This window comes from Hirundo rustica, chromosome 4, assembly GCF_015227805.2.
Source record: "Hirundo rustica isolate bHirRus1 chromosome 4, bHirRus1.pri.v3, whole genome shotgun sequence".
Taxonomy (NCBI): Eukaryota; Metazoa; Chordata; class Aves; order Passeriformes; family Hirundinidae; genus Hirundo; species Hirundo rustica.
In genome coordinates, this window is record NC_053453.1 from 15,485,992 (window position 1) to 15,502,077 (window position 16,086).

The 16,086-nt window shown below is 36.1% G+C and overlaps 1 protein-coding gene across 4 annotated transcripts in view; it reads left to right on the forward strand.

The window, feature by feature from the left end:
* TBC1D22A (TBC1 domain family member 22A) overlaps nucleotides 1-16,086 on the forward strand; it is a 143,029-nt gene that overhangs the window by 47,937 nt on the left and 79,006 nt on the right. For all 4 annotated transcript variants that reach the window (XM_040061853.2, XM_040061854.2, XM_040061856.2 and 1 more), the window contains exons 9-10: nucleotides 2,774-2,883; nucleotides 13,171-13,246. In XM_040061853.2, the coding sequence (XP_039917787.1) occupies nucleotides 2,774-2,883; nucleotides 13,171-13,246 (186 nt within the window). The remainder of the gene's footprint in view (nucleotides 1-2,773; nucleotides 2,884-13,170; nucleotides 13,247-16,086) is intronic.

Consider the following 16,086-nt stretch of genomic DNA (forward strand, 5'->3'; position numbering starts at 1 on the left):
AATAATGAGAATTTTACTTAGAGTAGTGAATTTATGTCAGACCTGTGTTCTTTTCAGAAAGGCCTGTCCTGACTTCCTTTTTGTGCTTGGGGAGCATACTTATGAACAATAATTGGAACCATTCAAAGATATTTCTTAAAAGCTATATTGTATTTTCTGGTGGGGGCGGGGCGGGGGAATGGTCATTCTGATTTGATAATCCATCTGTATTAGAACAATCAGAATCTAGTTTTTGCAAAATATCAGTGCTGGAGTGTTGTTGCTGTCCAAGTTGCTTCATTTAGCCTACCTTGACAAACAGCCCTGGTTTTCTCACAGCTTGCAGGTAGTTCAGTCCCAGGATGGCAGATTGTTTGGTGGGTGTATAAAGCTTTATTTCAGCTAAGTTTAGACTTCCACAGTGTTCTGTGTTCTGAGGCAATCCTTTTAAGAGCAAATTATAGGTAATACTGAGAAACAAGTTTTTTTATTTTTTTTAACTGTGATTCATCTGATTTATTTATCTTTCTAGTTTAGAACAAGTCAGGTAGTACTACTCTGTCACTTCTTTATGTTGCTTTTTTTTTCTTTTTTTTTTTTGAGCTGCAGAGCTGGCATTTCAATTTGGATTAATTTTGCTAAATGTACATCACCTTAGCTACTTTTCTAATTTGAGTTATATTTCTTTATTGCTAAATATTTTGGTTCTTTTGCTTATGCTGACCTGTATGCCTTCCTTAAAACCTTTCTTATTATCTCCATTGTATTCAAGCATTTTCAGTATGAAAATACTTTTATATTATGTTATGCTCTTAACACTTTTTTTGTGGAGGGATTAAGTTTAACAAGTGAAATGAAGCCAGAATTGTTCTAGAACCTGTCTCTTATGAGAGGAGTCGAACAGAGAAAGTGATGGGACCAGAGGACAGAGAGGAGGAGCATTTGCTCCCACTTACTTCCAATGCTACCCCCACTTTCCATAGAGCATTGAAAGAATTTGCTGTCCATTGTGGGGCTTCTCCCTTCTTTTTTACTGGGAGGAATATCCTACTTACATAAAGACTTTCTTCCTCCTCACAAAAGGATGTGCTATTAAAAAAAATTGGTGCTGCAGTCTGCTGCTCAGTCATTGTTTTGAAAGGTAGTGTTATATTGGAGTTTATTATATAGGGTGTTTGAAATACGTTGAATAATTGTATATCTTCTTTTAGAAACTGGGTTGGTAGAACTGTGCTCCAATGCAAAGGTGGTATTCCGTTAATTACCAGTAAATGACTATTGGTTCATTGTTTACAACCTCTGAGATCATCCCATGCTATTATTTTATGCTGCAATTCCCTGTTTTATTTACCGGATTTCCATAGTAAGTAGATAGCTAAATAATGCCTTATTAGCACAACCTAATCTTCTTGTCCTACAGCTATTAATATTTCACAATCCAAAACCATTGATCCCTTAGAAGATGTACACCCACAAATAGAAAACAGTGCACAGAGAAATGCTTTGGTAACACCTTCCTACCAGTGCCTACTAGTAGTGGTAAAATCACAGGTGTGTTAAAATTATTCTAAAACATACATAATGATAATGGTAATTACCAATGGACAAATAAGTGCTTTAAGGTAGCATAATCAAATGTGACAACCTAAAGATGTACTTGGGCATCTCTAATTATATGCTGCCGAACTATGAAGGGTAGTAATAGAGGAGTCTTAAGATACATGTTCTCGGCTTTCTCTTACTTCTTATTCTATGCTACCTTGCAGGTGTATAATGGAGGAAATTCCTTTTTGGGTATACCATGCACAGTTTAAGTAGAATTAGTCTCTTTTGCACCTCCCTGTCCTTGAGAATAAGCCAGGGCTGGGACAGATTGTTCCTTGGTACTCATTTAAGACACAGTGTCTTACTTGGTACAGTAAGACACTGTGAGCTGCTGCAAGAAGGAAGCTGCAGCTTTTACTCAGAACCTTGACAGGTCATGTTAAATAAACTCTCTCCCAGAGCTGTATGGGAACTTTGGGAGTAAGGTGTCAGGACAGCACATTCTGATTATTTTCAAAATGGATTAATTCAGATTCCGTGCCTTTAAAAAGACAATGTAAAATTGTGGTTCATGTTGAAGTGTGAATTTCTTTAAACCCACTTGTGTGGTAGACTCGGTTTCCATGAATTAGATGTCTTTTGGATTCTGTGCTTTTCTTGTGTTGATAATCACAGAGTTTTTGGGGGTTGGGGAGTGGGAATCATCTGTTTTCTTCCATCTGATTTCCTTCTAATTCCAAGTACTTGCCTGACAAACAAATCCTCCTTGAAAAGCTGTAGTCTGCTTTCTAAATAAAGTTCAGTGGTTTTCTGAGAAGTATTTTTTCAGGGCGTTTTCTTCTGTGAAGACTGGCAACATACTTGCACATTCTGTGCATGGTGCAAACATAGTCATCTTCTTTGGGGGTTATTCATATAAATCTTGAGGGCTCTCAAAGTGCTTCTGATCCTCTTTCAGGTGTGAAATGTTTAGAATAAAGTAATTTGTTATATATTAATTCTGGTTAAGCAGGCATGATTTGAGATTTTCACAGTCTGCAAGAAATTAAGTATTCATTAACATTTAAAGCCATTAGATGACACAGTTGAGCAATAAATGATTCATTTAGTCCCTGTTAAAGTAAATGTGCATTGGTTTCTGACTAGAAGATAAGTGGTGACTGTCTTTGTTTTTAATTATTTTCCTCATTCTTGCTTTATTTATTCTGTGCACTTCATTGGCTTGTCTTTCTCTCTTTTCCTGAAACAGAAGAAGAAGAAGTGGAAAATTTTGATGTTTCCAGTCTGCCTGAAGAAGTGCTGCAGAACATAGAAGCTGACAGTTACTGGTGCATGAGCAAGTTGCTTGATGGCATTCAGGTAAATTGATTTTTCCTGTCTGTAAGTAGTGGAGTTAACTGATTAATGTCACGGCTTTGAACTACTTTAAGGCTGAAAAAGAGTACATCTATGAAAAACAGAGGAGAAGTCAATTTTCCGATTGGAGAAATCCACTGTGACTTTGGCATAGAAAGGAAAAGGAAAAAAAACCCCGTGCAATTTCTCTTCATCGAAATGTTTGCATGTTTTATTGTGTGTGATGTTCTAGAGCAGAACAGAAACCTCCAGTTCTAGATGCATGTTTTGCAAATCTCTTGCCAAGCATGAAGAACAGTTGCTCAAGATCTCACTGAGGTGGTAAAAACCTGGCTTATTTATTAATTTTTAAGTTGTTAATACAGCAACCTGTAAGTGATTGCTGTCTCAATAGTTCCTGAAATTATCTTCATATTTTTAAAAGACCTATTTAAAACTTGATACTTACGCTACTTCACTGAGTTTTTGAATTTTCGCTATGTGGAAAAGCTCTAAATGGAGGCACAATTTTTTGTTACATGCAGCAAATTGGAGTCTAATAATGGTAGACTTTTGTGTAAATGTTCATGGGCTTAAAAGTTTATGAAGATTAGAAGTATCTACAACATTCTTTCCTTTGACATGTTTTAATATGAATGTTTCATTGGCTAAGGAGCAGTGTGACTTGAAACTTGTAACAGACTTCATTTTTGACAAAATGGTTATAGAAGTAAGTCGGCAACAAAAAAGCTTTTTTGACGGTGTTTTAAGTGTACTTCTCCTGGTTAAAGGTCAAATAGCTTAGTGTTTTGTGTAGCATTTTTGAAATGCATAGTCATTTTCTCATGTAAATTCCTGTAACAAATGATGGTTTGCTTATGTCAATCTCTAAAACTCCTATATTTTAAAGTACTTGACCACATAGCAAAAATATGTGAAAAGTTATAAAGAAAAAAAGTGAGAGCTTGAAATCTACTGGAAAGGAAGAAAGCCAGGTAAAGAAATGCAAACCCTACAACTGTTTTACTTGCTTCTGGAACATCATTGTCACTGGCCTGTTGCTTTATTTTTGTTCTAGGAGAGGAAGTTCACAGATTAGGTAACTTCTCCTTAAAATTCTTGTTTTCATACAAGACCATCAGGTACTGAGAATCAAAATATGGAAACCAATTGCAATGAAATTAAACTGCATCGATGAAAATTTAAGCTGTTATATAAATGTAATAGTGTTGGATATATTCAAGGATGCACTCATCTGTCAAAAAAAGACTTGAAAGATTATGCTAGTGCTGTGACTAATGATGTTACAGTTAATTCAGTGCAACTGCAGTGCTGCTGAAGTAAAAGGGTTTCTTGTTTTTCTTCTCCCATCCTCCTGTTTTGTTTCCTTTCTGTGATTATACCAATTTACTTAAGAGATAAAACAGTCATGTAGTTGCAGGTTGAGTTGGTTGGAAGAACTAATCCTGCAGAGAAGAGCTTGGGATACTGGTGGACATGACCAGCAAAGTGCACTTGCAGCCCAGAAAGCCAGCTGTGTCCTGGGCTGCATGCAAAGCAGGTGGGCAGCTAGGTGAGGGAGGGGATTTTGCCCCCCCCACTCTGTTCTTGTGAGACCCTACCTGGAGTACTGCAGCCATTTCAGGGATCCCCAGCACAGGACAGACGTGGACCTGTTGGAGGCTCCAGAGGAGGGTTATGAAGGTGATCAGAGTCCTGGAGCATGTCTGCTGTGAGGAAAATCTGAGCACAATGAGGTTGTTCAGCCTGGAGAAGAGAAGGCTCTGGGGAGATGTTACTGTAACCTTCCAGTACTTAAAGGGAGCTTTTAAGACAGCTAGAGAGAGACTTTTTACCAGGGCCTGTAGTGGTAGGACAAGGGGCAACATTTCAAACTGAGAGTAGATTTAGATAGGACATAAGGATGAGGGATTTTCTCTGATGAAGTAGCCCAAAGCAGTTGTGGATGTCCTCTTCCTTGAAGTGTTCAAGGTCAGGACTGATGTGGCTTTAAACAGCCTGGTTGAGCTGAAGCTATCCCTGTCTACAGCAGGACGTTTGGACTGGATGAACTTTAAAGATTCCCAGTGGGTTTGTTGTGTGATGCTGTAGTTCTGGCTGACTTGCATTCTGGATGCACAATCATTTTTCTCTGAAGATATGGCATAGAAGACTCCTATGTGATGTATGTGATGGTTTTGTCTGAGATGTCTGAATGAACTGTACAGGGATATGTGACATGTGGTAACTGCAATCAAAGAATCTCTAGAGAGCATTTCCATTAATTTATTCGTCAATATAAGCTTCCATTTCATGTTGCCCTACCAGTATTGAAAAAGTTTAAAGAGTGCAATTTGATAACAGTTAGGGTCATCTTGTGAAATTTTTGGCTAATATGAGCTAGATACATTTGTGTGTGTGTTTTGTCTTTTCAGTGCAGAAGGGTGTAATGGAAGAATGATTGTATTGTACCTCTTTATTATTCTTAACAGAAAACTCATTTATTTTTCCAGTCTATCCAGGCAGTCTCATTTTCTTGATTCTAGAATTGTCAAAGGTGTTATTGAGACATATTGCATTTCTTGCTCGAGTTTTACCACACATAGTATCTATTCCTCAGTCATCTTACCTCCCTTCCTTATGTATCTAGTGTGTATTTTTAATAAAAGAATGCATCTTTGAACCATAGAGACCTGTGCAGTAAAGAACAGGAGTTGGCATTGGGCAGCTCGATAGTCACTTCCTGACATGCATACAGTTCTCAGCTGAGAGAAGAAATAAAAGCTTGTTCAAATCATCTGTCATTTTAGCAGATTCCTCTGTGCTTTTTTTTTTTGTCATCTGGACATTCCTATGCAAGTATGTTTTTGCCTCTAGCTACACAGTTTGCAGAATTTTTCCAGTAGTTAATGTTTGATCTTGCATGATAATTTAATATATTTTTTGTTCTTAGATTACTTTGCATCTTCTTTCTGTGTTGCTTGTCTCTAAGTTTAGGCTTCTAAACGACTGTGGATACGTCACATCACAGTTTGATTAAAGTTTTAAAAAATGATCTAACAAATATTAGGCCTCTTTAAATATAAATTTATCCCTCTAAAATATAATTTAATCTTGTAATCTGTAGCTGTCTTATAGCAGTCAATTTTGGATGATGATGTATGTAATGGTTTTCCTTTTCAGTGCTTCATCAGTTTGTGCTCTAAGTTTTTTCTTTAGTTTTTGTCCCAGAAAGACTGTGCCTAACTGCAATTGCTTATTTATTTCAGGAGACAAATGACAGCTTCTGAAATCATAAGAACCTAGGATAATTTTGCTCCATGCAGGGGCAGCTCTGAGATCAGACTGAGTTTCTGAAGGCTTTGTCCAGTTGGGTCTTAAAGACAGAGAGTTCACAGTCTCTGAGGGTTAACCTATTCCAGTGGTTCCTTGTCCCTATGTTTAAGTTTCTCCCCAATAGGCCGATGGAGCATTTTTTGTTTATGCTGCTTGTCTCTTACCTTCCTGCTGTGCACAACTATTAAAAATGGATGTCAGTCATCTTGATAACATGGGTTTTATCAGGCTGTGATTAGGTGCTCATGGAGCTTTCATTTCTTAAGGCTGAACAAGTCCAGTTTCCCCAGTCTCTCAAAGAGCATGTGCTCCATATATCCAAGCATCTTGGTGACCTTTTGCTCTTGCTTCAGTTTATTCTGAAGTTTATTACCTTTTTTTGTATCAGGGTCCCTAAAACTGGATGTGGTATTTTAGATGTGATCTTGAAATACAAGAAGTTCTTTTTAAACACTTGAAGGAAAATCTACACAGTAAATATGGAACTCTGGAACTGTTTGGTTAGAGAGGTTGTAGAATCCTCATCCGGGAAGTTCAAAACCAGAGTCCACACGGCCTTGAACATCTTGCTTCAGGTGACTTTGTTTTGAGCAGTGCTTGGACTTCAATGGCCTCCAGAAGTCCCTGCCAGCCTCTGTGATTCCACAATGAGTGCTGAGTGGGGATAATCACTTCCCTCCATCTACAGGGGCAGCAGTCTGCTGGCTGGCTTTGCTACCAGGGCGTATCAGTGACTCAGTCTGAGCAGTCTGTCGGCTGAGATTTCAGGTCCTGTTCCACAGAACTCATCTCCAGCCTGTACTCTTGCAAGATAGGCTGATTTATGCTGATTTATAAAGACCTGCTTCTGAGGCTGTGTGTGGCCGTATGCAAAATACATCTTCCATGTGTGTGATAAAGCTGGTTGTCTTTACAGCGCTTCTAAACTGTAGATGATACATGAGCATTTTTGTATTTTCATCTGTGGCTGTTCATATGGGAAAACTAGAATTATCCCATGAGTATTTTTTCCATGTAATTAAGTAGCTATTCCCATATATCCAGATTATTGATTTTTTTAAAAATTATTAGATTGTCCTTTATAACACTTTCCTCAACAGTGTCTCATTAACATTCAAGTAAAAAGTTCACATTGATCTGTGCCACCTGAAAATGTAATGCTCATGTATAAAATAGAGTATAACTTTTCATTTTAAGTTTGAGTATACTGGTAATGAAATAACCAAAGGGGAAATACATGCATTGCATAATGATCTAATAAGAAGTATTAAAAATAGCACTAAAATATTAATATAATTATTTATCAGGGCCTGGCAATTTTTAGAATAAAAGTGAGATAATTAATATCCAGGGACTGGAGTGTGCTGAGGTACATATTAGCTATTTCTGTGGCTGATAAAAGAGCAAGATTTATGACACTCAAAGGGAATCCTTCAGAGTTCTTTCTCACTCCTGAGTTATGGAAAGTTGTTGCTAACATATGCCTGAAGTCTGGATGATGGATGGACGGACGGATGGATAGATGGAAGGAATGGTGCTTGAAAAGCCTGTCAGAGGCCTGCTGGATCCAATAAATAACATGACCATGCATTTCAAAATATCAATGTACATTTCAAATGTTGAGAAGTATGTGCAGAAATAACTCTTCAGAAAATTCTTCACAGAACCTTTCTGAGGTTCATTTGAAAGGAAAAAATAGGTCAGTTATGGCTTTCGTTGTACCCTTTTATTGAACTCCTGCAAGACAAGTTTCTTGGTTATGTCTGCAATTCACCAATGTGGTTAGTTTAGGGCTATGCTGAATTGCAGATCTGTTTTCTGTGTGTCTGAGTTTGTTAGTTTCCCTTTGGAGGCTGACAAGGGAGTTTTCCAGCCTGTCACTGAGAGTAAAATTTTCAGGAAGATAATAAACCTATTTGTAATCAGTAGTTGAAGTACACTGTGCTATGAGTATACTTTAGCATAAAAATATTTTATCCTCTACCTAAAATTTGCAGCATCAGCTTTTGGGGTTGTACATGTTTGTATTTATGATTTCTAGATCTCATATCCAGATTTGAACTGTTGTCTGGCCTATCCTGAAATCCAAAAATATACCCTGAGCACTTTTGTCTTTGCTACTTTTACAGTTTCTGTAATTTATAATACATCCACTTGTGTAAAACTGAGGTTTGATTACGCAGACGAGTAGAAGGTTGGATCTTTGGTTCTGATTCTGTGGATGCTACTCCAACAAGAGAATCAGTACCTACATTTTAATAAACTTGCTTTTCTTGTCCTATTGTGTAGGAATAAGTAAGATACTGTTATGCATATAAAAATTTTTGGGCTGTAATGCTTTGCAAATATTTTTCCTACTACTTAGGACATTTTACATTTTGAAAAGTCAGTCTTAATAATTATAATGGTTGACAAACTTTTTCTTCTAAAGTGTCTTGGAGTAATTATGGAACATGCTATGGACTGTGCTAACAGCATAGTCCATCACACTTGTGTATTTGTTCTAGTTCATGAATACACTCTTGCTATCCTGAACTGTATTCAGGAGTGAATTTACATTATTATCTCTGCCTTCAAGACACATTTTGGCTAAACTGTGCTTCCATTGATAGTGTTAATATATGTGGTGGCTATCATTATCTAGTGTCATGCTTCTCTCCCTCCTGCCCCCATCTTTTTGCATAACTTTCTGAGCAAGGTGAACCAAGATTTTTAATAGGAGATTGCTTAAAAAATTCAGAAATATGTGAATGAAGTACTTAAATGAATAAAAAATAATAATTCAGGAGTTCTCTTTGTGACATAATGAGGATAAGCAAACCTTTTTCTTTCAGTTGTCATTGTTCATGTGATACTATAATTGAACATACAAAATTGATGCATAGGAGTTCTTAAATATGTATCAGTAGAGAAAATAGACATCCATGTCTGTATGATTTATATGGATTGCTTTGTGTATCATCTATATTTAAAAACTCTCCTCTCATTGATAAAACTTTGTTAAAATGAGCAAACAACTCATGAACACTTTGTGTGGAGGATCTTTAGAGAGACCCAGATGACCACCGATGGCAAAAGAAAGAGCCTGCTCCTTGTCCGGGGGTGGAATTATAGCTTTATTTGGTCCAGAGCTATTGTAGCTCCTTTCCCGTTGTCGCCAGTGCCAGAGAGAGCCCGGCCCTGCCTGTCCCGGGGCTTTTTCCCAGCGGGCAGGGCCCAGAGGCAGGGACAAGCCACTGCCCAATCAGGGACAAGGCGGGAGTGGAACAGAGTTGGGTTACGTTCCAGTGTGGGGGATGGATGCGGCCGAGCAGAGACAAACCACATGATACAGTTTCCAAGGGGAACAGGGGAAACATTACAAATCCAACACAATATAAACCAAATTAATGCATTTCAAGAGCTTTGTGTCAAAACTTCCCATTTGCTTCCATTAATGTTTCTGATATTTTCTTCAGTACAATTTTGGTGAACAGTATGTATGACCTGAAAAGATGAGAAGCATTGTGCCTATGCCTCTGCTTGGTTGCAGTCATTATGTCAAATTACTGACAGAGTTTTTTTCTTTTAATTTTGCTGGCTCTGTTTCTCCTTTACGATGGCATGAAAAATTGTTTTCCACTCCTCTTCAGCTTGCTGCTTCTTCTTTTAAAATTATGCCATCATCAGCTATTAAGAGAAAAAGATGGGGGATTTTCTTCAGCTAGTGGCTATGAAATCTCTTTCCCTTCCTCACCCTCTCTTCTCCCTGTGTCACACCCTTCCCCCTCCCCACCTCTCCAAGGACTGTCCCAGTTCAATTTGTTGTGAGCATTTTTCCAAATTCCTTCCATTTGGAATTTCTCACCCTTAAGAAAAAAAAGCAAGGAATTACTTAATTCTTTAAAAACTGTTTAGTAAAGTCTATAATGTAAGTATTTTATTTTAAATTATAACAACTAGGTTTTGAGAAACCATGCCAAAACTAGTTGTAGTTGCAGAGCTTCTAAAGAATGAGTGCAGACTACTAATACAAAGCTTTGAAGCTGAGGCAAACTTTGATCTCTTTTGACATTATAAAGTCCTAACCTTCTGTATTGTGAGGTGAAATTAATAATGTGTCAGTCTGAACTAGATATTATAACCACTCAGCTGTGAAGTAAGTTAGCATAGTTCACTGAAAGTGTGTTGGAACCTATGTGAGCAGAAGGTCAAGGAATTTAGATATTCACTGCACACCAGTGCATGAATTTTCATGTTTATTGTGGAATCTGGTGTGTACCCATACATACTTTGTCATATGTTAATTCTTACTAGAAAGCATCAAGAACAGTGTTTAGTAATAGGAGATATTTTATGTGAACTTCTTGTTTTCATCCTGAAAATCTTTGTTATATTTCCTCATTTGAAACTTCAACCATCGATAATGAGGAAAAGACAAGCTCTGAAGTAGTCATAAGTAATCGAGAAAAGAATTGTCTTGGCTCAACAGCCCTGAGCAATAGTTCATTAATTTTGTGAGTTTGGCATATTCTTTCTTTTCTGTTTTACTGTTTTTACTTCATCGATAAGCATGAAAAGAGCAGGAATAGTGGGTAACAGAATACCTGTTATGTTACAAAGTCTTTCTCAGTTTCACAAACTCCAGGAAGTCAACTGCAAGTGTCATGGGAGGGGATATGTACAACATAGTTTAATTAGAAGAAAATACTGGGGAATCCAATAAAGATATTTAGATATTTTGAGTTTAGGTGAGTCAGCACAAGTAGGAGAATGACCCCCAGCTGTGTTCATTTGCAGCTGAAATAATGAACAGAAAAATAAATAGGCGAAAGATCAAAAGTAGTTAAAAGCAAATTTACCAGTTTTCAAATCAAGATGGCAGTTTTGGGTTGCATTTCCAGGTGTGTATGGAGTAAATTAGGCTTTGAGAAAGAAAGTAATTTCAGATTCATAGATTACAGTCAAGAGTTGCACTACCTGGGGAGAGACTAATGATCGAAGCACTAGTGTTTTAACTTTGTGTTGACTTTCAGCGTTAAATACAGGAATATTCTTTTACAGAGGATCTGTTACAGAGGAAATAATTAAATACAATGCTGCTGTACTTTGAGTGCAGTACCACTTCTAGAAACACCAGTTAACGTTGTTTAAATAAATAAAAAGAACAGTATATAAACATGTTGGGACAAAAGAAAGTGAATACAGTTTTTGTTGTTAGAGTATGTTCTGTAAATAAAGTGATTATGATTTCCTAAAGATGCTGTACCCTGGATATTTATTATCCATGACTAATACAGGTTATGTGTCAGACTTGTATAAAAGGCGGTGTTCCAGTGCATGGGATAGTTTCTTTCTCCCTGAAATGAGATTATAATAGATGTGAATTCTGTATGAACCTTTCCATTCTTTCTGTTTTGGTACTTTATTGCATTAAAAAGGATGCTCATATTCTGTTCGTGAATTAATGTCAACAAGCTGAAATTGTTGCCTATTTTACTTGGTAATTCCTGTGGAAAATGAAAAAATGCAGGGAATTATTCCTCATCCATACTGCTTTGGCTTATACACTGAGTTCTAATAATAATTACTGTGAAAGGGCTACTGCTAGACCAGTAGAAAATTTTGCTGTAATTTTTAATATAGCTACTGCTGTGGTCAGTTACAAGTGATCAGAGCATACAGTAGACTTTTTGATACTTTTTTAATATTTTTCTTGATAATTTCTTGATACTTTTTTGATACTTTTTGATACTTTTCCCAGTACTTTTTGTTACTTTTGATGCTTTTTGATACTTTTTGATACTGTAGTTTACTCGTTGGATGATGTACTTTGAAATACAGAATTATTATTTTTATGAATTTGTAGGCTTCACACTTTATAGCAGTTTTACAGAATTTGAAGGTTAAATTTCAGTTCAGTTTCGTATGTCAAAACCTAAAAAAACTCCATGCAAATAAAGTCAAGAGAGTCAATAAGACTTTTTTTGGTTTTAAATAGAAAAACATATCAGGATACATAAAAATTAACCGATAATCATCTCTTTTACTCTAAGAACAAGTTAAAATTTGAAACAAAGTCAAGAAAAATTAATATTTCAATATAAGTGAAAAAAAACCTTAGAGCCATTTTTGGGATTACTTAGCTCCAATTAATAAAGGAATTACTCAAATAATAATGGTTGAGGCAAAACATCCTTTACCCTGATTTTCTATGCATGTCATCAAAAATTAAATATTCAGAAACATTGCTGTATATTTAAATAATGGCATTGTTTTAAAAAGTCAATCACTTTTAGTTTCAAGCAGAGATATCTTTCTTGCTCTCATTATTTCAAACTCAAGTCTGTATTACAGAGCTGCAATTCACAAATTAAAAATCCATATAGAGTTAATTCATTCAAAGAAGTATATGCAAATATAAGGCCCTTTTAGCTACATAGCTTGTGTGTTAGATTTTGATTCATAATATTAACTGTAATCTTGGATCCAGAACAGTTATGAGTACATTAAAACAGACTTGATTTCTTATGCTGCTTGAAGTTATTTCTGTGTACTTCAAAAGATCAAATTCTTTGCCTGTCTCTGATTATAGGCTAAATTTTCATATTTCCTACATTATTTGTAGAATTGTAAATTTTCAAGAAAAAAAATCACCTCAGAAATCTCTAGCATGGCATATTTTAGCATGTAAGATGAGGGCCTTTTAAAGCTACTTGGATTTCTGCAATAAAGTAACTTCTCTAGATTAGCAAGTAGAGAGCAACTGATGCAGGAGTAGCTGTACAGAATATACTGTTGGAGGTGGGGACTCACAGGACTGTACAGTGTGAGGATATATGATTTTACTGTACAAGCGGACCTAAGAAATGTAGTCATGAAACAGAAACTCCATAAGAAAACAATGAAAAATACATGGATTTAGAAAAGTAATTGAAAGAAAAGAAAGCCCTTTTTTGCTTTTCTGCAACTAATACTTGTATGTTGCCTCTTTAGGATAACTATACGTTTGCACAGCCAGGAATCCAGAAGAAAGTGAAGATGTTGGAAGAACTTGTTAGTCGGATTGATGGTAAGTCTCAAAAGCAAACTAATTTCTAACTGACGTTACACTGAAAGTGTTTATTTAAAATGTTTGCAGGAAAAGCCAACATCACTGTGGTCACCTGCAATGGTGCGTTAGCATCCCCTTCCGCAGGTGAGGTGTCATCATTAGCTTGTGGCACACTGGCCTTTGTGGATCACTGTCGTGTATCATTTAAAAGAAAGCCACTCAAGCATGAGCCTCTTTCATTACTTTTTATTAAGGCAATATAATCAAAATTCAATGGCAATTTCTTTGCAGCAGAGTAATGACCACATGCAAAAGGCAGCCAGTATTCATTTTGTATTAAGCCTCAATGGTTGTTGTAATGCAGGCAAGTCACGGTGGTTGTTTATGGTTGTCCTTCGGCACTATGTTTTGTGCCTTTGTGCATCATTTTGCTATCTAGAATGCCTGCATAATTTCTCTGTGGAATCCAATTAATTATGAACTCTGGAAATAACATCTTTAATTTTATAGATAAATTACAGTATGTGCAGGGGTAATTTTAGATTATGCTTTCATGTTTTAGCAGCACACTTTGAAATATTTTACCTCCATCCTTAAAATAATTCCTTTCATGAAATGCTGACTGTCATATAGCTAGAACAGAGTTTAATTAAATGAAAGGCAAGAGATAATGCTTGCCCATTCTAAACATACTCTCTTGATAGTTTGTTAAATTAATGAACAGAGTATTAACAAAATGTTGCCAAGCAAAGCCAGGCATATATTTGCAACACTAGCCTGTCAGTGATGACTTAGAAAATATATTTCTTGTGTAGCTTTATATTTGATAATCTTCTTCGAAACATTAATTCCCTCTTTTTGTTACATATAATGTGAAGTTTTTTTGTGCCTATGCTTGTCAGAGGAGATTTTGCCTGCTTGTATGTACATCCTTAATATTTGATAATGGTCTTTGTGCTTTTGTAGGATATTAGGGAATTTTTAATGATCAAAAACCAAGGACAGGAGAAAAATGTTCGTGTAAAAGTACACTATAAACTTAAATGTATATAAATTTTTGTTGTTGTTGTTGTAGATATATATTTAAAAATGCTAGTGAATATGAAAAATATAAGGTCATATTTCTGTATATTGGGTAGCTAAATATTTATATTAAAAATATAGTTCAATCATGTATTTTGTTACTTAAAAATCTAATTTCTCGTAATTTGACTTTTTATTTGTAATTTTAGTCTTGCATCAATATTGATGTTTACATTTCAGAAGCAAATTATTATATATTAAATGAAGTATATAATTAAAATTCCTATAAATAGACTCTCTTAACTTGGTCAATAAACATTTATATAAACAAATTGTTTAACCAAGTTTTTAAAATTAGAAATAGCATTCTGATAGTCAACTTTGTTGTTCGATTGAATAAAAATATTAAGTATAATACCACATATTATTGTTTAGTTTAAAGGAAAAATAAATCCAGAAGTCTTATTTGTACCTTCTATGCTTTAGGGATATAGTTAAATAATTTCTCTCAATTATTAGGTTTAGGAAGCATTATTTTTAAAGCTTCACACTTTAAAAAAAGAGTCAGTTGTAGCAAATAGTTGTCTCATCTTATGCTGTCCTTTGATCATCCTTTGTAACTGAAAGTAAAGTGTGGGTTCCTGGTTTTGTCTAATTTAAAATAAAGTTGTGAGGTCATTATAAATTTTTTGTAGTTTTCAGTAGACATCATGAGTGTTTGCTAGTAAGTATTGATGGAAATTTAGAACTGCCTAGGTTATCAGGGTCCTGTGGAAGTCAGTGTTCCAAGCCTTTGCCTTGCTTTGATCACTCTTCATCTAATGGGACAGGGCCAATATAGAACAGCTGTGTGGAGTCTTGCTCTGTTTAATTTTGAGTGAGTTTAATTCTGAGGATGGTGATTCTGCAGCTTCTTTGGGTAAGACTTCTTTGGAAGTTTGACTACTTCCACTGTAATTTTATTTTTCTATAAATAATTACTTGCTTTTAAGTGGAGCTTATGACTTTTATCTCGGTGTATCTGTGAGAAGAATTTGGCTCCACATTCTCTGCATGCTCGCATTAGGTAGTGGAAGGTGTTCAAAGACTCTTAAGGCTGAGAAAACCCAGTTCTATCAGCCTCCTCTCATGTGTGAAGTGCTCCAGCTTCCTCTGCTCCCCACTGGGCTTGCTCATGTGTGCCAGTGTCACAGAATTGATGTAATGCTGCAGACATGGTTTCCCAAGTGGCAAATACAGAGGAAGAATCACTTCCCCTGACCTGTGGGCTTCTTTCTTGCTTAGAAAGAATAACATATATTTGGCCTTTCTTGCTGCAAGGACATTCTTGGCTTGAGTACAGCCTGTTGTCCACCAGGATCCCCAAGTCCTTCTTGGCAGAGCTGCTTTCCATTAGGCTGTGCCCAGTCAGTGTGTGTTGAATGGGACTATTTTGTCCCAAAGGGAGAACATTTGCCTCTCCTGAACCTCAGGAGGTTCCTCTTAGCCATTCCTTCAGCCCTCACTTTCAGTGTGTCAAGCACTCCCAGTCTGGTATTATTTGCAAACACAGAGTCTATTCAATGCTGTCATTAGTTTTTAACAAATATATTGGCTCCAGTGCTGACTCTGGAGGGGCACCATTAGTAATTAGTTGTCAATTGGACGTTGTATTGCTGATCACAACCTGCATAATACAGGGGTCCAGTTAAAAGTTTTGTGTAGTAAAGATACGCATTTTTCATTATTCTTTGGGCTGTTTGTTTTTGTCTAGAGTACTGTCTACTCAGTTGCTTTCTTTTGCAAGGAAAGCACACCAAAGTATATGTAAGATTAAAATAAAGTTTTAGTTGTTA